This window comes from Montipora capricornis, chromosome 3 (assembly GCF_036669925.1).
Source record: "Montipora capricornis isolate CH-2021 chromosome 3, ASM3666992v2, whole genome shotgun sequence".
NCBI classification, from domain to species: domain Eukaryota; kingdom Metazoa; phylum Cnidaria; class Anthozoa; order Scleractinia; family Acroporidae; genus Montipora; species Montipora capricornis.
In genome coordinates, this window is record NC_090885.1 from 57,641,467 (window position 1) to 57,661,466 (window position 20,000).

At 40.7% G+C, this 20,000-nt stretch overlaps 1 protein-coding gene across 1 annotated transcript; it reads left to right on the top strand.

The window, feature by feature from the left end:
- Nucleotides 1–2,437: 2,437 nt before the first annotated feature.
- LOC138041507 (uncharacterized) lies at nt 2,438–14,757 on the top strand. The gene is made up of 7 exons (XM_068887253.1): nt 2,438–3,074; nt 6,424–6,518; nt 7,208–7,364; nt 7,724–7,787; nt 7,972–8,255; nt 13,663–13,849; nt 14,205–14,757. Exons 1-7 carry the CDS (start codon nt 2,493–2,495, stop codon nt 14,285–14,287), a joined length of 1,452 nt encoding a protein of 483 aa, XP_068743354.1. The 5' UTR covers nt 2,438–2,492; the 3' UTR covers nt 14,288–14,757.
- Nucleotides 14,758–20,000: the final 5,243 nt, after the last annotated feature.

A 20,000-nucleotide genomic window follows, 5' to 3' on the forward strand; every position in this document is an offset into this window, starting at 1 on the left:
GTTCGATACTTTGGATCTCTTCTCTACGGTGGCCCATAGGGACAAAACACTTCCCAGAATCCAAAACACTTCCCAGAATCCAAAAACACTTCCTAGAATCCGAAACACTTCCCAGAATGCCAAAACACTTCCTAGAATGGCAAAACACTTCCCAGAATGCCAAAACACTTCCCAGAATCCAAAAACACTTCCTGGAATCCGAAACACTTTCCAGAATCCGAAACACTTCCTAGAATCCAGACCTCATCCCAGAATCTAAAACACTTCCGCCACTACAAAACAACTACCAGACGAATAGGTGAGGCCTGGTTACCCGACAAGCTGTCGACCATGCTCGTTGAACAGCAATATACGAGAAAGAGAGAACATCACTATGAAGTTCCCTGCTGTGATATTATTACTGCTTCAGATTATAGCTCATAGTGTAGGATTACCAGACTGTACTTGTGTGGAAACATTCAATTCCGTCGAGGAATGTGTAGCTACCTACTGGAGGAAAGGGTATCGATATGCGGCCATCTTAATCTTCCTTTCGGTTTATCATGGCATTCACTGGACCCTGAGACAACTGAAATACTTTATAAACCACAAGCTAGGCTTGCGGACAAGGGGGAATCAATCCACCAGCCGCTGTTTTGTTTTCTGTAACAAGACCACTATGCTTCGATGCGTTGGTTGGACGGTGAACTGCCGTATCGATGGCTGTTGGGACCATCAAAAGGACGAGAAGCATTAATGTAAAAAACTCCCTGTATTGCAGCAACTACCACATTTTCGGTCCCACAGTCAGTTTGAACTAGTCTTGGACATCCTTGTATCTGCTTTACACAGCGTAAGTAATAATATGCAATGACCCCAGGATCATGATTGATAGCTGCAACCTGCAGAAACATAATCCTTCTGGAATAGCCATCAATGGAACCACTTATATGAAATCCATAAGGAGCTAGCTCACGGCCATATCCGTCAATGTGCCACGCCCCGTTGGGTCCTGGGTTTCTATAGCACCTTCGTTCAAGCCTTCTACTTCTTCTTTGATTAACACCGTAAGGATCAATATTCTGTAAAAGTGTTCTGACAACGTGTTTTCCAACCGAGAGCTGGTAGTCATGCTGTAGCCTTCGTGTCATGGATCGATAACCAAGGCAACTGCCTGAACCGTTAAGTTCCAAGTTATTGCTCGGCGAATGTCGGCAATTGATAATAATAATAATAATAATAATAATAATAATAATAATAATAATAATAATAATAATAATAATAATAATAATAATGATAATAATAATAATAATAATAATAATAATAATAATAATCTGTTGCTTTTGCGTTTCCGGTCCCAATTCACTTCCGTCACCAAGTGCTGCGGTTCACATCGAACGAAGTCACGTGGTACAAGTTTCCTCCCTTTCCGTATTTTATACTGTAAGCCGATCTTGCGAGCCCTCAGTCTCTTGGTTTGCGGTATACAGAATGTGTAACGAAACTGTAACGCGATCGTCAACGCGATCAAAATAACCCATTATTTCAGATGTTTTCGACGTGTTTTGATGTTCTAAAGACAAACATATCTCCTCTGGACCCTGTGATATTGACGGTTCGCGCATAGGCAAAACTATAAGAAGATCGCGATACTAGTCCATAATGTTTTGCAGTTATCTTTTGTTATCAACTTTGGAAAATGCCATTGACGGACAAGGACCTACGTTTGAGGTCATTGTGGCTTTGAAAGTTAAATCAAAGATCACGCAAAGGACACAACTTTCAAGAATTTTTTTTGGGTAAAATGGGATATTTTTCTGGATAGTGTTGAAAAGTAGAGCACCTGCTATTAGATACTATTCCATGCATTCAATTTCACCATCCGTTTATATTAAGCAATCTGCTTATATTAAGCAATCTGCTTATCATACTTGACAGGCAGTTCCTGATATAAAAGTTTACTCCCAGGTTGCAAAAAAAAAAGAAGTTTATCATTATCTTAGCTAAGTATTAAGAGTTGAATCAAACACGGTCTAAAAGCGGCATTGAACTTGACACTTGAATTAAGATTCGGAATACTGAACCAAGAACTGAAGGAAAAACGTCTTTCAAAAGGATGCCGGTCTGCCTGCGACCTCACCTGTGAATTTAAGGTTTATCAAGTGTCATATGTATGGGCCTTCAACCGCAGTTCGAATTGAATATCATTGCAGTTAGCGTTAGATGACACAGTTGCGTCATTCCTCCTGTCAACGTCGACCAATCAAACTCAATGAAGTCGATGACGTCTCGGGAAAATTGAGTACAAATTTTCAATTAGTTGATGTAGAAAATGAAGATGTCGAGTGATTTGATGGTTAGCTATGTCAACTGTCAAATTTTATTTGCTTGTTTATACTTTATATTAGAGACTACATAATGATTGAGAATAACGTAAGCATTCAAAGAGAACTTCACGAGCTGACTAAAGCATCTTGAGATCTATCGCATCTACAGATCTAGAGCGGCGCAGAATGTTGTTGTCAACTTGGGTTGTAGTGTTAACTTTCGTCGTGGTTAGCATTTCAAAAGAAGGTCCAATGTCCACGGTCGATTTTTTGACTAAAATTACTGAAGAGAAGTTTAAAGCTTCGCAGCCTGGCTTGTTTTCGGTAGAAACTCCTTTCCCGAAAAGTCTCAACGCATCGTGGATATTAATGCCGCCGTTCGTGAGGCGAAATTCAAGTGATCATCATGGCATTTTGCCCTACATTTTGAACCTTGCTCTTAACATGTGCTGCGCCGCATTCAAAAAGAACGAAACTGTTGTTAGTTATCAACACCATCCTGTGCATGATAAGTCAGAGTTGCACAAAGCCATCATGAGGGATGAAGTTCACCTTATACTTCCTGTACAAAGCGACGATGATAAGAAATACAAAAAGCATCTTCCCTATCTCAAACTTTTTGAGTCTCCCGGGATCGTTCTTATAAGAAGTCGAGACTCCATCAGCAGAGGAATTCAAAACTGGAGCGCCGCTGTTGGCAGCTGTTGGCAGATCGTTGTGTTAACAGTTTTGCTGTCTATTGTGGCGGGAATATGTGTCTGGGCATTGGTAAGTAATCACGTTTGTGTAATACATCAATAAGACATTTGACTTGGAATGAAACAAGTTCTAACTTTCTATGTGATCGCAATTTCTTAAAGGCAGGGCTCGCGGTTTAACGAAAAAACAGCCTGCTGGTGTCAAATGTCGCCTAAGGGAGCTTTCCTTTTGTCAGAACTGGCCGGGCCAGACCCGTCAATTCGCAAAGGAAATGCAACAATTTGAAGGAACACTTGCATGATAATCCCTCACATCCTTCTAGAGGAGTATATATCTGATCCCAGGTTTGTTAATTTGAAACGTTAGTCTAACGTTGTAGAATTAGTCCTCCGAAATGCTCGGTCTGGCCGGTCAATTCCGTTAAATGGAAAGCGCCCTAACACTGCTATTCTCAGTTTTTTTAATTTGCAAACTTTCGCCGATTCACAGCAACACCAGGGAATAAATTATAAGTGAAAGATGCGTTTTGTGGGTGACAAATATTTTGTGGGTGTCTTGTATGTACAGTGATGAACAATAGATGATGATCTGTTATAAAATATTGATCGTAGTAATATAGGCATGGTGGATACTCAGATCCGAGGAGAACAAATGGCTGAATTTATTATAGATCGACTGAAGCAAAGGAGCTCTGAAAATCTTAGCTTAAGGCCTTAGTTGTCGTGTTAATTTGCTATTCAATATGCTAACCGTTGCAGGTATGATCTCAAGTCGACTAAGAATTTAAAAAACTCAGTTCAATATTAACAGACACCGCTTGATTTAAACAAGAATCTCGCTTTAACAGTAAAAAATAAATAAATAAATGACAGAAAATAGTTTACTGAGGAAAAAGACTTTTGAGTATGTACAGAGAGTCACTTTAAGAATTGCTTTTTTACAAATCCTGCATATCTTGACTATCTTGGTACGGCGGTTTCTATCCAAAGTTTCTATATGATGTACTCATCAGATTATTTTCTGATCGATATGCGAATTTTAATTATGTTCTCGCAATTTTCACTTAATCAAAAATTACAATTTCCTCGATTGTGATTGGTTTAAAAAAACTCCTATTTTCCACTAATTCACTTGCCAAGTTGTTATCGGACAGCTTAATAAGCCAATCACATTCAAAGTTGTAATATAAACCAACCAATTGCAATCCTAACCTTGGCTTCAATCACCATCGAAACAGTGTACAGACTCCTAAAGTGGGGCTTTCTTTCTTTCTTTCTTTCTTTCCTCCTTTCTTTCTTTCTTTCTTTCTTTCTTTCTTCCTTCCTTCCTTCCTTCCTTCCTTCCTTCCTTCCTTCCTTCCTTCCTTCCTTCCTTCCTTCCTTCCTTTCTTTCTTTCTTTCTTTCTTTCTTTCTTTCTTTCTTTCTTTCTCTCTTTCTTTAAGAGCGACGTTAAACAATTTGCGGAGTTCAAGCATGCGACGTTTTTGTTTTTTCTCTTAGGACATTTTTATGTCCCAGGAGAAATTGCAAACAATGGTTATGCAAAAGTTCAAAAACGTCGCGTGCTTAAACTCCCTATGATCTCTTCAAGATCACGCACCCGAGGAATATTTGTAGTCAGTGCCTTTTCATGACGTATGCCTTTGCCATAAAAAAAAAAAAAACATTAACTTATTCCTTTTAAACATCACAAGACACCTGTTTTGTTATTTCATGCAAGAATTGGAATTGGAATTGGAATTCTATGTGATAAACGTATGATATAATATGGAAACTGATTGCGGTCGGCTGTAACACAATTATTCCATTCGCCCTTGTTGCATATGAGGCTGGTTATAGCCAACTCGGCACCAGGCGTCTCGTTGGCTATGTACCATCTCATATCCAACACTCGCTCATGGAATAATTATTAAATATTGGAAATGCGGGTTATATATGAAACTCTGAGGGAGAAGTGATCCTTTCATCTATAACCCGCACTTAAAATATATACGTTTATTTCAGATTATATTTACTTGACTACTAAGTCCTCATAGGCAAAGAATGAATACAGATCAGCTCGATTAAAAACGGCGCGGCAATTCAGTGTCATTATGACGTGGCTACTTTCAAGTTCAAATAACTTTTAGAAATAGGGCAATTGTATACCGTGCATGAAGATTCATTAATTTCTATTTTTTGGCCAAAACATTTATGATGTTATTCAAGCTTATGAATGACATGGAATATATGTGAAATGATCATATGTCTGAACTGCGGAAATTTAAATACATACACCTTATTTCAAAATGGCCGCCATTTCCTTGCAAATTAGCCCGTTTGGCCTCGCTTTCAAAAGTAAATGCAAAAGAATATTTAACCTTAAACGAGACCAAAAGGGCCAATTTCCAATCAAACAAATGAATACAAAATGGCGGCCATTTTGGAATAAGATGTATGACAGCTGAAATTCATCGCATGATTCTTTGGCATTCATTGGTTCACCGGCTCTTACGGGATATAACTCGCACTCATAAGTGACCAGCCTCCGGCCAGTTAGCTTGGTCGCTTAGTTGATAGAGCTGTCTGTTCAAATCCCGTTCAAGCGTGGCCGGGGAGATTTCAGTTTTTCTTCGCGACTGTTGAAGTTGCTCAACGAACTGCGATGATCTCCAACTCTCGTATTCAATCAATCTCGACCCCAGAACTCTTCTCTTGACTCAGGGAGAGAAGGGCACTGGGGAACCCTGAAACAAAGTGTCCCCTCATTGGTTTTCGTGAAGAACAATCAAACGCGTCTCTAATTGGTGCATTCATGTTAGCTCGAAGAGCGAGCAGGCGCCGTAAGGTTCAAATAGCCATCTTTTGGCTATAAGAACCCTAAGGCGCATGTTCTCCTACATAGAGTCTTCCAGAGCCTTGGGTCGATCCGAGGCTCTTGTGACGAGAAGAATGGTATTGCATGAGAAATGGGGTGAAATCTTGAGTTTAATAACAGTGTGTAACACTGAATGTTTTTGTAACGACGTTGAAAAGCCTTCTTGTGATCCATGTTGTCTGTTCCTTTACTGATGTGCTCTAGTATGTACCATGCACTGGTATTTACCGTCAGACAATACAATATGCGGCATAAAGTTACCTTATGGGTTTTAACCTCAGTACATCGGACATCCCACACCCTCTAAACCGGACATTTCTTACGGTCCCAAGAGTGTCCGGTTTAGAGGGGTTCCACTGTATAATTCAACCTGTGTACAAGGGTTTTGGATGATGATCACCAGGTGTCTCTTAAAGAGAGGAAAACTCCTATTTACAAGTCGCCCAATCGTTATTAATTAAATAGTTAAAATTGTTTCATTGAAAGCATTTTCTCGAGGCAAGGGCAGTAACTCAAAGCTAACACAGTTACTTAATATTCCTTTTAAAATTGTTTTCGCAGGAAACCAAGAAAAACTCCAAGGAGTTTGGCAGTCCATTTTATTTTGGAATTTTCGACGGTTTCTGGTGGGCCATCGTTACCATGTCAACCGTTGGGTAAGACAACAACAGCAACAACAATCTTTATTGTGCTATTGATACAACAGAAAGTGTAAAGTAATCAAAGGAAATATTTGCGAAGAAAAGAGAGCACAGCCACTCAGAAATAGTAAAAGCTAATCGCACTGAGTGGCTGGGCCATGCGGAAAACACTGATCTTGCTCGAGGCTGACCGTCTTTTTTTCCCAGAAATCACTGTAAACTTTGACGTCTTGCTGTTGTATTAAAGGAGTATCTCTAGATGTTTTCGTTGACTTACTGAGAGGAAGGTAATTAATGGTATTCATTTTCAATTCAAAATAAGTTTCGAAAAACCAGATTCTAATTTTCCAGGCAAAATTATAGTCTTCCACAATCACAGTCATAAGTCGTTGAACATCCACCCGTTTGCCCCGTGCAATGTTGGATAGCGCAATTCACCCAAAATAACTGTTCAGTACGTTTTGTTTTCTAAACAACAATGAAAGGTGGGAGAGGGAGGGATGCTCGATTAATTCCATCAGTGTACCAACAATGTGTCACTGATTGCAGCCCTCCAGACCTGATTGTTTTGAGGTGGAATCTCTCTTTAGTTGAGGCCAATACGTTATCAGCCGAATTCTAGAGGCAGTGGGGAGGGGTAGAGGGGGAGAAATCTTGTGAGAAGGTCTTTTTCACTGCAAAAATAATTCAGGTTGCTCTTACAGATATCGCGACAAGACTCCGAAGTCACTGATGGCGCGGTTGTTCTCTGTAATATGGATAATGATTGGGATCACTCTTTGTTCAATGCTGACCGCCACGCTGTCCAGCGCTTTCACAAACGTAACAGTGGATTACTATGGAGTTCTTTCTGAGAGGAAGGTACAAATATGAACGAGAGCATTGTTTAGTAACATCAGAAATATGTCTTGCGCGTAATCTTCCTTACTTTTATTCCACTAGCAGACCTTTTTACGTCCAGTCCCTCCAGCCCGACGAAAAGCAAACAAAAAATTACAAACGGAAAGTAAACAAATAAACAAGAAAAAGAAACATAAGCTCTCGGGGGAAAATGGCCGTGCGAAACTAAACTTGCAGCGAGATATATGCAGACAAATTTTTGGCAACTGCATTTTTGTCAAAAGTCAACCCAAAAATACACTGCAATAAAAAGGCGCGCAACTCAACTGACAGACAAGGGAGTGCGTGCAGTCTGCTAAATGCTTTTATTTGATTCGCAGGTCGGAGTGGTAAAAGATAGCATTGCTCTTCAGAAAGCAGTAAACCTGGGCGCCAACGTGAAAGGTTTTTATCCATTAAGCCTTGAGTTATTTCGTTTTTTCAGTCATCCATTTGAACCTTATTTTATTTTGTATTCCTTCATACTTCATTCTTCTGTTAGTCCGATATCCTTTCAGTGTTTATTAGTCAGGTTGCCATTTTTCTTATCATTTAAGATTTCTTTTGAATCTTTTCCAACTGCCATTAGTCTTCGAAGACCTTGATGAAGTACACAATGCCTTGGTCAACAAATCAGTAGACGCAATTTTGGAGGAGTTGTTTACGGCAACAGAATACTTCGAACTACAGTACGAAAATCCGTCGCTTTCTATCATTCATTTTTATGAAGAGAAGCATGGATATGGAATCGCATTCAAGTCCCTGTATGTTAAGCTTGATTTTGGACAAGTCTGGGATTGCATGTCATTTGCCGCCTCATTCATCGCTAATGACAACTATGATTTCGTCAAGGGACACATTCACAGAGCTAAGGTGAGGAAATAAAAATTTCAAAATTAATACATTTGCAATCTGCTAACTCAAAGTCATGCCATGAGGTATCTGAAGCAGTCCAATTGCACTCACTCACTCCATCACTCCATTCTAGCCTGTTCCAGGCTCCCAGATAGTCGGCAAAACGAAAACAACTACGTGTGAAAGCGAGTCGACCCAAGCCCCTATTCATTTTTCGCAAGAATTTTTTTTCTCTCACCCGACTATCTGGGAGCCTGAAACAGGCTAACGCCAAACCAAAAATTTTTCCTGTACTCAACTTTTGTCCCAGAGTCGTTATGGGCCTATCTTTGGAAAGTTTCAGGGGGTAGTTTAGAGAAGGTGTTCCTCTGGAGATTTTCATGTAATGGAGTCGATTTTTAGTCAATGAAAAATAACCTTTTTGGAGTTCGAAAAAAGAAAATGGAAAGCTAATAGCATGTGAGAGATAGCGTCCGAAGAATGAACGTGGAATTCTTAAAAAGCGACGAAAAAGTAAGAAGTGACGATGAAATAATCGCCGAATATTAAGAATAATCTTGCTTCATTCAGGGACTGGATGCTGCATGTATCAATTACAAACTAAGGTAAACTTCTCATTATGTTGTACAGCATATATATTGCTTTCCTTTAAAAATCACAGATTTTCTACGTATATTTATATATCGGAAACTGTTCGATTCTGCAAATTGCGGCTACCGTAGTCACTTGACAAAGCACATGGTTTGCCAAACTCAACGTGTTGTTGTTCGCCATATTGTAGATTCACCGGCTATTTTTCGCATAAAATAGACGCTGGGCGTCAAAGAAATTTGTATTCAAATATGTCTTTTACGGACTCAGCGTATCGGGGCTAATGGATTTTGCGATGGGGCTAGTGCATTCTGCCCACTTCTACTAACATGCCCAACGAGCAAGGAAAAAGGCCATTTCCGAGTTCATGTCTGCCTCCTCTTCAAAGCGAGTCTAAGTGCGAAGTCTTTGTGATGGTAATTAGTTATACTTCACATATGAATGAAAACTAATTTTCATAAGGAAAACTTCGCACTTAGACTCACTTTGAAGAGGGAGCAGACATGAACTCGGAAATGGCCTATTCCAATTTCAGGGTTACTGTAAGGCAGACTTCCAGGTAAAAAGCCGTTTTTCAAGCTGATCTCACAAAGTGAAATCTGTTGAAACAAGTATCGCATAATAGGCCTTTTCGACGCCATATTGACGGGTAGGCAAAGCTATGGCAAGCCGTTACTGCCAAAAGTCCTTCAACTTTCTGGAAACCAGGTTGAAATCCATGTTGACAATATTGTAGGTTAAGTTAAGTTACGTCAGCGGATGGTCGAGTTTCGTGGAAAAAGCTCCAGTTCTTCCTACTGATTGTTGAGTTTCTGCGATCTTGTGTCGAGTTCTCGCTATTTAGTGTCGAGTTTCTGCGATTTAGTGACGAGTTCCCGCGATCCAGTCTTGAGTTTCTGCGATCGACTGTCCAACTCTCGCTAGCCAGTTTTCAAATTCTGGCTAGCGAGTTTTCAAATTCTCGCTAACGAGTTTTCTAATTCTGGCTAACGAGTTTTCTAATTCTTGCTAGCGCGTTTTTAAATTCTCGCTAGCGAGTTTTCTAATTCTGGCTAGCCAGTTTTCAAATTCTCGCTAGCAAGTTTTAGAATTCTCGCTAGCGAGAGTTGGACAATCGATCGCAGAAACTCAAGACTGGATCGCAGGAACTCGACACACGATCGCAGAAACTCAACAATCAGTAGGAAGAACTGGAGCTTTTTCCACGAAACTCGACTATGATCCCCAGACGTAACTTAACCTACAATTTCTATAACTCGATCATGTCAACATGGATTTCAACCTGGTTTCCAGAAAGTTGAAGGGCTCTTGCCAGTAACGGCTTGCCATACAAAGCGGTCAGAAATTACAGTGTTTGTATGGGAATCCGATAGCAAATAACTTCTTCCAAAATTGAATTTTACACAATTTGTGCATCAAAACGTTAAAATACTAGGTAGAAGATTGTATTCACCAAGTTTGAAGGATGTAGCTTTTCTATAAGTCGCTGAGCTAATATTTTTAAATTTTCCATACATTTGTTTTTAAAATTTTTTCCCGCGAACCGCGTCTAGACGTTTGTGTCTACCCAGCCAAATTTACAGACAAATGTGTGGAAAATTCAAAAAATTAACTGAGCGTCTTCTAGCCAAGCTACATCCTTCAAACTTGGTGAATACAATCTTCTACCTAGTATTTTAACGTTGCGATTCAGAAATTGTGAAAATTTCAATGTTGAAAGAAGGCGTCGAAAACCGTGATAAGGCCTATTAAACTTCAGGTCAGACATCTAGTCCGCAGAATCTTCGAGTACCATAACAAAATGCTGATGAATTTTATAAAATCACTTTTACGGGAAATGCGAACGGCAAAACGTACCTTCATGTTCGCTTAGTTTTTTTTTAATGCCTAAGTAGATCCAACAGAAAAATAGAATACAACAAATAAAAAGATATCCACATTATTGCGCAAAGGCTGAGAGGCAGATAGTAATAGTTTAATTTTGAAAAACGGAGGTTCATCAATAGATTTGGCGGTATGCGGGATTTCGCGGTGATATTTGTGATTTCAGCTGAAAACAGGGACGGGAAGCGGGAATTTCAGCGAGTGAGAGCGGGATATCGTGTTTTTATAGGGTTGGGATGCGAGATTGGCAAGGGAAACAGAGCGAGATACGGGACTTCAATTCTCCTCAGATGCCTCAGTTGACTTCAGTGTCCTCAGTGCCGATCTCATCTAGTTTTTCTTATCTTTCAAATTTAACTATGAGCGCTAAGTGGTTTCATATATCATTTCGTTCATTCGACCATCCATGAAAAACATTTCTTTAACGTTTAATGTGAAACTTCAACTTCAACTTCAACCCAAGAGTAAACATGACACTCCTCGAAAGGAGAGGCTTTTTCTATCGCCATGACTAATTTCCCTTTCGTAAAAGACCGATTTCAAGGTTAGTGGTCGATGCCATGCTTAGTAGCCAACCCTTTCTGAATAAAATAGACCCGAGGAGGTTGAATGTTCAACTGAATTAGCTAAAATTGACCCAGATTGAGAAATTAAGCCTTAGAAATGATTATGGTGTTAAGGGTTTGCCTTAAGTTGGGGATAATGTTAGTTTTTTTTTTTCAATCAACTATTTAATGTTTTGGATGTGCAACTCGATAGCGTAGTGGCGAGTGACATACGCTTTAAATCTAATAGCCCGGGGTCGGTACCTAACCTGGTCATTTCAAGTTTTCTTTATTAAAAAAAAGACTCGAAACAGAAAAAAAAAATTCTAAATGGCTTTGAAGTGGCATCCACCGTTTACGAAACGGAAATTTGCATCGCCGTGGAATTAAGTAAAATATGTCAACACCATCTCTCTACTCGTTTCTGACCCCAGTCACAAGACTCTTTCTTCATCTTGTAACTGGTGTTTTTCGAATTGCTTCTGATTTTCTTTTTGGGTTTTTTTTTCCTCCGACCGACTGCCCCAAGATTAGGAAGCGCAGGAATAAAGGGGGTTCAAGGGCCTAATAAGAAGTCAGCATCTCAACTTGGAAAGAGGTCTGCGAGGCCAAGAAAAACATTCTTAAAACGCCCAATGTAAAGGAATCCAGTTGGCCCTCGGATTCCAGCTCCCAGCCCGTGGATTCCAGATCCTGAATAGAGGATCCCGGGTAATTAGTCGTTGATTCCGGATTCCAGACTCACGGGTTTCACCGATATGGATTCTGGATACCATCAAATGCTGTAGATTTTGGATTCCATAGCCTCACATTAAGCCGAATTTAATACGGATTCCTTTACATAGGGCGATCTTAAAGACGGGTTTCTCAGTTTAGCTGTGCGAGTGGATCGAATGTCTTCATCTGTTGGGCATAAAGAAAAGCAAACGCGAAGTTCTTTCGATGTTCCGAAAACCTCTTCGTTCAGGGCCGGTTTCTCGAAAGCCTCGAAACTTTCGGGCCTTATATCCTCTGTATCTCAAGAACAGAGTGATTTTAAGTCAATAAACTTCAATATCATCTTGAGTTTTGTTGTCTTGAAAACATGTTAAAAGATCACCCTACGACAACAAAAGGAGGGCAATTTCGTAAATGGCTTTTCGGGCCCGAAAAGATATCGGGACTTTTCGAGAAACGGGCCCCAGGGCTTAAACCAAATTAAGACAGCACTGAACAAAAGTACTTCGCACTCGATTCCTTTCCAAATTTTATTCTGAGATGCATATGCCTAGATATATATATATTTTTTTTTTGCTTTAGTGATTAAATATATGGGTAGCAAATACAAAGCAGCGTACAAAGTACGGAAACGGACCCTTTTCATGGTAATGGTCTGTACTGTAAAATCCCAACCAAAAACCAGCCTATCAAGCACAAAAAAAAAAAAAATCAAGGTGACAATACATCACGCATGCGCACAACCATTTCACCCGGCTCATTGGCAGCCATGGAAAGCTGTTTCGGCCTTGTTAGACTACATCAGCGTGGCATTCTCAACTTTCAAAAATCCCATAATGCACCTGTTTTACCCCTCAAATTTGGCAGAGGCATTGTTTTCGATTTCTCTTGGGACATCTTGAAGTCTCAAGAGAAATCGAAAACACCGATTATGCAAAATTTTGGGTGCAAGAAGATGTGTTTTATGCGTTTGAGAATTGAGAATAGCCAACTTACCAGGCGGGGGTGATTCTCTTACCGCATTCGTTATGTGGGGCTGCCACTTAATTGGGTGCCTAAAACCCCAAGTCTGGTAAGTTGGTTATGTCATCCTGGTGAGACCTAATAAGGCCGAAACAGGTGTCCATGGCTTCCATTGAATGCGGTGAAATGGTTGTGGGCATGCGTGACGTGTTGGCCACATCGGTTTGGTGTTATAGGGCGCTTTTCATTTGACAGAACTACAACTAATTCAAAATAACACACGTCGGGGATGATATATGCTCCTCCAGAAGAATGGGAGGGATAATCATGCAAGTGTTCCTTCAACTTGTTGCATTTTCTCTGCAAACTATTGGGTCTGACCGGCCATTTCTGACAAAAGGAAAGCGCCCATAGTGTGTCACTTTGTTTTAATTTACTTGTTGTTTTCAATCAGAGTGCTCCTTTTAGCCCTAGAACCGCTTTCCATATAACAAAGTGTCATACTTCAAGGACGACACTTTATCTCTCGGTTAGTAACAAAGTGAACAGCGCGGTTATGGACATATAACCTTGGCAGCAAAAAACAAACTTGAAATAGTTCTCTCGGGGCGAGGGGATTCGCTCTCTTGCCTCGTATTCTCTTGATTAAGCCTAATTCTGATATTTCCGTGGAAAGTTCCTGCAGCTTTTGTTAAGCAAGGTCTTACATTTTACCTCCAATGCAGAAGCTTAAGGGAGCAGGATCCAAAAGCCACGAACTCAGCTCACAAAATTGGCCAGTTTTTGCTGGAATCGTGTTTGGCTTCTGTGGACTGACCCTCGTGATCCTCACTATTGATGTGGCTCGGGGATGGTTTCAGGGACGATGCGTGAACAGAAAAATGGAAGATAGTGAAAAAGGACACGAGAAAGGTACGTTTCCATACCCAGGACCCTCAGCGCAGGGGATATCGGTTCCGAGGTTGCCCGAATGAACTCACTTTGTGGTTGCTTTCTGTTGAGTGAAAAGCTTGTGATTTAAATATGTGTTGAGTACTTAAGACTTTCTCCAAGCTTGTTTGTCTCACATACGTTTGCCTTTCTTTGATTCCACACCATTGAACCGAATCATATTCACGAATGCTTTTTTGATATAAATACTACTACAAGTTCACAAAAAAAAACCCGTATCTTATGCTGACTGCCTCTATATGGCTTGCTTTTCCCTTGATTACATTTCTGTAAAATATGAATTAATGAATAAATGTATGACTCATTACATTTTTAGGAGAAATTTCACTCCGAAAGTTGGAGTGGTCGCCGGATAAAAGACCCTTGGCGTTTGCTGAAAGAGAATCCATCAAAGAGTGATTCACTCTGTGGCATAAAAAAACAAGTCGACGCGTTGTGTCAAAGACATCAAAATGTTTGCTCCATACTATTAACTTCCGACTAGCGACTTTAGGTATTTTCGAGTCTTTGATAAGCGTCTTTGATAATGTTTTTCCGCTCTAATTACTTGATAAGGAGAGAACATCAGTAAGAGTAGAACGACCTTGTTATAGTGGGAGACGGGAGAGAGGTCCACAAGTTCTGCTGATTCCTTATTGGCAAGCTTTGTTTAATCTCAATCACGACTTTTGAACAGGTGAATCATTTTTCGTCCCTAGAGAATGAGATTCTTTCGGCTAGCAGCGGAAATGAAGGTCCGTTCTGAAAAATGCGTTGTTTTGGAACAACAGCTCATTCTCGTGCCCAGAGCCCGCGGTTCTTTTGGTCAGCAGCAGGAGCCATGAATACTCATGGACTCCTACCAAGATAGCCTGTTCCAGGCTCTCAGATAGTCGAGAAAACGAAAAGAACTGCGTGTGAAAAGCGAGTGGGGGCTTGGGTCGAGGCGAGGCGGGAGAGCCTGTAAGCATCTCTTTAAATTCTTCATTCCGCCCACTTTGCAAAAACCCTTTCGCATGTCAAAATGTCAATGTCAAAGTGTTGAAAAAGGGCGGCATTGTGTGGTCCCACGCGAGTTCAAGCGCGATTCTTTTATTGTTGTTCAAAGGTGATGCGTTAATTCTCGCTTGTGCGAGTACGTTAGCCAGAATTTAAGGCAATTTTTGGGAAAATAACTTTACAAGCGAACGAAGGCATTGTCAAAGCAACCGGGAAACGAGTCTCAAGGAAATCACCCACGGGAGATTTAGCAAATTCGACCAAAAGACACGACCAGTTCGAAAGCTGCGAGTTCCCGACGCTCTGTTGACTTTTCCAAGGAAAACAGAAACCCGACCATTGAAGTTTCTGGCCTAGATGATAAGATGGCCTCATCAATAAACTTCAGCTCTGATGCATCAGGACAACCGATAATGAATGTGAAAGATTGATATTTCATGTGGATGGCTTCAATTGCATTTGCAGTATACAGACACGTAGCCATCACCTGCGCTTCCTGAAAATCGCTTGATCTTTTAAAGCTTTAAGACATACAACGGAAATACAAGCCTGTTTTCGGCAATTTTTTTTGGTTTTCTCTTTTTGCTCTCATTTTTTCGAAGGCGATGAAGGCAGAAATTTAATTGACCCGAGCTGGTGAATTCGAATACGCTGCCAAGTATTTGCATAAGAAAGAATAACAAAATATTGTATTTTTCTCGTTCGTCAGAGTTTTCAGAGAGCGCCGTTGAATGCTAACAATTGTGGCGTGCAGGGGAGATAATAGTTGTATCAAATGCGAACTATATATCGCACCCAGTGATGCTATATTGTAAGCGGTGTGGAGAGATGTCGTATCACAACATTGAAGCGCTTTCACAACGCGCGGCAGTAACTGAAAATTTATGCTTTTACCAAAACCAGTTGGAAGCATTGCAAACGGCTCGTTTTTTCGACTTATTAAAGTTGAACAGACACAACCTTTGCTCGAATTTGAGGGCTTGTACGTTTGGGAATATTAAGACACTCGGCGACAGAGTTGACCTCTTTCTTTCGTGCTCCGCGCGTGAATCAAAATGATGACGAAGGTGTTGATGTAAACTGTCAAAATTGACCAATCAGAGGGTATACCAGGAGCTGGTATACCGGAATGAAGAATTTAAAGAGATGCTTACAGGCTCTCCCGCCTCGCCTCGACCCAAGCCCCCACTCGCTTTTCACAGGCTGTTCCTTTCGTTTTCTCGACTATCTGAGAGCCTGGAACAGGCTACTACCAAGAAGACAGACTCTTGCCGCAGCCAAAGCAGGATCGCGCCGGCGATTATATTATAATGTAGCTGGCGCAATAGAAATAAAACTATTATTATTATTATTATTATTATTATTATTATTATTATTAAGTCCGCGAATCACGGACTTCCGGCTCTTGTGCGCATTCTCGGAAATTTAAAACAGTAACGGTCATCAACGGTTAAACATTATACCATTACTGCGACAGCACGTACTTTTGGTTGCGGCCAGTGTCCGTGTTCTTGGCGGTGACCAAAACAAAAGCAGACTCTGCGAACGAGAATGGGAAAAAAAGGAAAAGGAAAGGAAAGGAACTTTATTTAAGTGTCTAGTCGTTCTAACGCTGGAGCACTAATTGGGGACACTGTAAATTGAAATGAACAATGAAATTAAATCTAGTCAAATGTCGGTTTTTGAGGAGACGGGAAACCGGAGTACCCGGAGAAAACCTCTCGGTGCAGAGTAGAAAACCAACAAACTTGACCCACATATGACGCCGAGTCTGGGAATCGAACCCCGGCCACATTGGTGGGAGGCGAGTGCTCTTACCACTGCGTCATCCCTGCGCCATCCCTGCGCCATCCCTGCGCCATCCCTGCGCCATCCCTGCATCCTGAACCACTAAGATACCTGAGACTTCGCAGAGGATTCAAGAGTCTATTAATATCTGAATCAGCCAGCGATTGTCCTCCCCAGTCAGGTGACGAAGCAATCACGGCCTCTGGGTATGACAATGCAGGTGAACTTCAGGCAATTGTAGCACGAGTGAAAGGTGCTGGATCACGACAGTGCAATAAGTCATTTCCGAGTTCATGTCTGCCTCTTCTTCAAAGCAAGTCTAAGTGCGAAATTTTTGTGATGGTAATTACTTCTACTTCACACATGAATGACTTCGCACTTAGACTCGCTTTGAAGAGGAAGCACACATAAACTGGGAATTTGCCTATTAATTTTGTGTAGTTTTACCACTTGTTTGCCCCTACTCGATATACAAAAAAAATGTCGTTTAAGACTTTGAAAAGTGTAGAGTGATAGATAATGTATATATTTTATGATGTTTTAGAAATCCTGAAGAGTTTTCCGTGTACTGAAATAAAGATTTTTTGGTTGATTGAAGAACTTTTAGGCTGAACACTTTTTAAAAACCTCAATGCAATACCTTTTAATCTTCCTCAATCTCACCCATCCTTACATCAATGTTCCATCCTTCCGTCAATGTTCTAAGTAGTTATTTTTACCTTTTCACTTTACTTTGGTTACCAGGCATAGTTCCCAGTCGCTAAGTTTGGCTAAATTACTTGACACAGCCCCCTTAACTGCTGTATAAAATTAGTAATACCGAATCATGAGAAACCATCACTCGAATCAATGAGCACGGCCATTGGAGAGAATAAGAGCTACGGAAAGTGATAGCCAGTCCGGGCCTTGCGAGCCTACAACTTGAATGTCTTTCACCTTGGAGCTACAATCTTGCAGAGTTCACATGGAAAATGAAGACCACCCCTCTTCCCTTTTGCATCCCCCAATTTCAATGATGAAACTGTGGCGAGCTTCAACTTGCGAGCGGATTCATCATTGATTTTGGAGGGAGGGGGGTACTCTTCATTTTATTTTGTCCAAGATGGTAGCGATTTCCTCGATCGTCTATATTTAGATCAGGTTTCCTGCCATGTATTGAGCCTTTTCAGCAACCAAACAACTCATTGTGCCTCCTACTAGGCCACACTAACGCACACATTAATAATTAAGGGCATGAATCTAAAAAAAGAAACTGGGCCACCAGCTGTCCGCTCATACTCTTTTGCTTGTCGAGGTGTAAATTTCAGTTTTCAGCAACTTTTAGATTAAATAGAAACGTAGTCCATCCCTCCCTGAAGTGCGAGTCAGCAGTGCGCACGATTGATCTCACGAGCTTTCAGGCACCGTTACACAATGCCTTCTTATCGCCCTCCAACGACTCTATACGATGACTTGTAGTTGCGAGTTTTATGGGAAACTGACTTACAAATTTCGGCCTTTTTATTTCCCCTGATCTCCCTTTTCTCTTGACGAGCAAGGGCTAAGAGTTTGAGACCGCGGTCGTTGACATTGGATCTAATTGCATTTTGGAGGGAAAAAGTCATGAAAGTTCTTCGCGTTAGATAATACTCCATGCATTTTATTACACCACCTGTTTACCTGAATAAATTGTAGAACAAGCACCTATATGCATAATAAATGAGAGTTAAATAAAATAACCGAATTCTTGGTCCAAATAGTGTTCAATCTCGTTTTGCTCATGTCAGATTTATGCAGCTGTACGTTAACACATTATTTCTATCAGTACATAATAAGACCAGCAATCAAACTTCATCCCAACGAGGTTCGCGCAAACTGATACCTTTACATCTGCTGGAGGGGCGCAACGGCACAAGATGTTGATCAGATAATGTCTTGGGTATTTGTCTTCACTGTCACTGCTTTTAGCATTTCGAAGAAGATCCAATTTCTCGCAATTTTTTGGTGGAGGTTCTTGAAAAGAAGATGACAAGGGAGTCTGAGCCTGAGTACGATTCACCTAGTTTCGATCCTTCAGTTACTTTTTCGCATTGCCCGGAAAACCTCTGTGCCTCCTGTATGTTACTTCCCCCATTTGTTACGTGGAATCTGACATCATTTAAAATCAGACCAGTGACCAAATAGACGGCATTTTGCCCTACATTTTGGAACTTGCTCTTAACATATGCTGCCCCGCACACGAAGAAAACGAAACTGTTGTTAGTTATAAACACCATCCAGTGTATGATAAATCGAGTTGCACAAAGCCATCATGAAGGATGAAGTTCACCTTATATTTCCTGTGCAGAGCAACGATGATAAGGAATACAAAAAGTATTTTCCCTATCTCAAGCTTTTTGAGTTTCCCGGCATCGTTCTTATAAGAAGACAAGACTCCATCAGCAGAGGAATTCAGAACTGGAGCGCAGCTGTTTGCACCTATTGGCCGATCGTTTTGTTAACACTTTTGTTTTCTATTGTGGCGGGAATATGTGTCTGGGCATTGGTAAGTGATCACGTTTGTTCACTTATGTCCAGAAATGCACACAATAACAAAATTGGCAAAATAACAAAATATCGCCGACAATTTGACGATTTTGACAATTTTGGCAAATATGGCGATTGTTGAGAAATTTTGTCAAATTGCCAAATGTATGTAAATTTTCGCCATATTCGCCAAATTCGCCAGCTTTCCAAGGGGCCCCTCTTGTCTCCTCATTTGCATTGGTTTGCAAGTTGTTGGCGATTTTGACAAATCTGCCGTTTTCGCCATATTTGCCAAATTCGCCAAATTCGTCGGCTTTCCAAGGGGCCCCTCTTTTCCTCTCATTTGCATTGGCTTCCACGTTGTTGGTGATTTTGACAAATTTGCCATTTTCGCCATATTTCTAACTTATTTCTTCTTTTCCAAATTGTTGGCGAAATTTTGCCATTTCTGCCATTTTTGTTGTTGTGTGCATTTCTGGACATATCTCGTTTGTTTAATGTGTCAATGAATCAAGCTTCAAGCAATCTGTGTTATCGATTACGAACCAATACTTCTCACAAATATGGTTTCATCAATGTTCATAGACTATGTTCGGTTATGCGAAGAAGTCGAGTCAAATGCGATACTCGAAAACCGACGTCCTTTAGGTTAAACGTGAGGCTTTGCTGTAGTTTGAAAAGTAATCTTTATAAAATAATCCACTGAGGGTTAGCATTGCTGTCATTTATTCGGCAGTGTCGTAAAAACAGATCTTCACTTTTTGACGATGAATTGCAGTGGCGGATCCAGGGGGAGGGTCGGGGGGTCCGGACTCCCCTTCCTTAACCGAATTTTTTTTTT

Bases quoted from the DNA above. Each gene is read 5' to 3' on its own strand.
- LOC138041507 (XM_068887253.1), top strand. From the start codon at position 2,493: ATGTTGTTGTCAACTTGGGTTGTAGTGTTAACTTTCGTCGTGGTTAGC. The intron at 7,365-7,723 runs GTACAAATATGA...TTTGATTCGCAG, and splicing joins GAGTTCTTTCTGAGAGGAAG to GTCGGAGTGGTAAAAGATAG. The intron at 8,256-13,662 runs GTGAGGAAATAA...CCTCCAATGCAG, and splicing joins GACACATTCACAGAGCTAAG to AAGCTTAAGGGAGCAGGATC.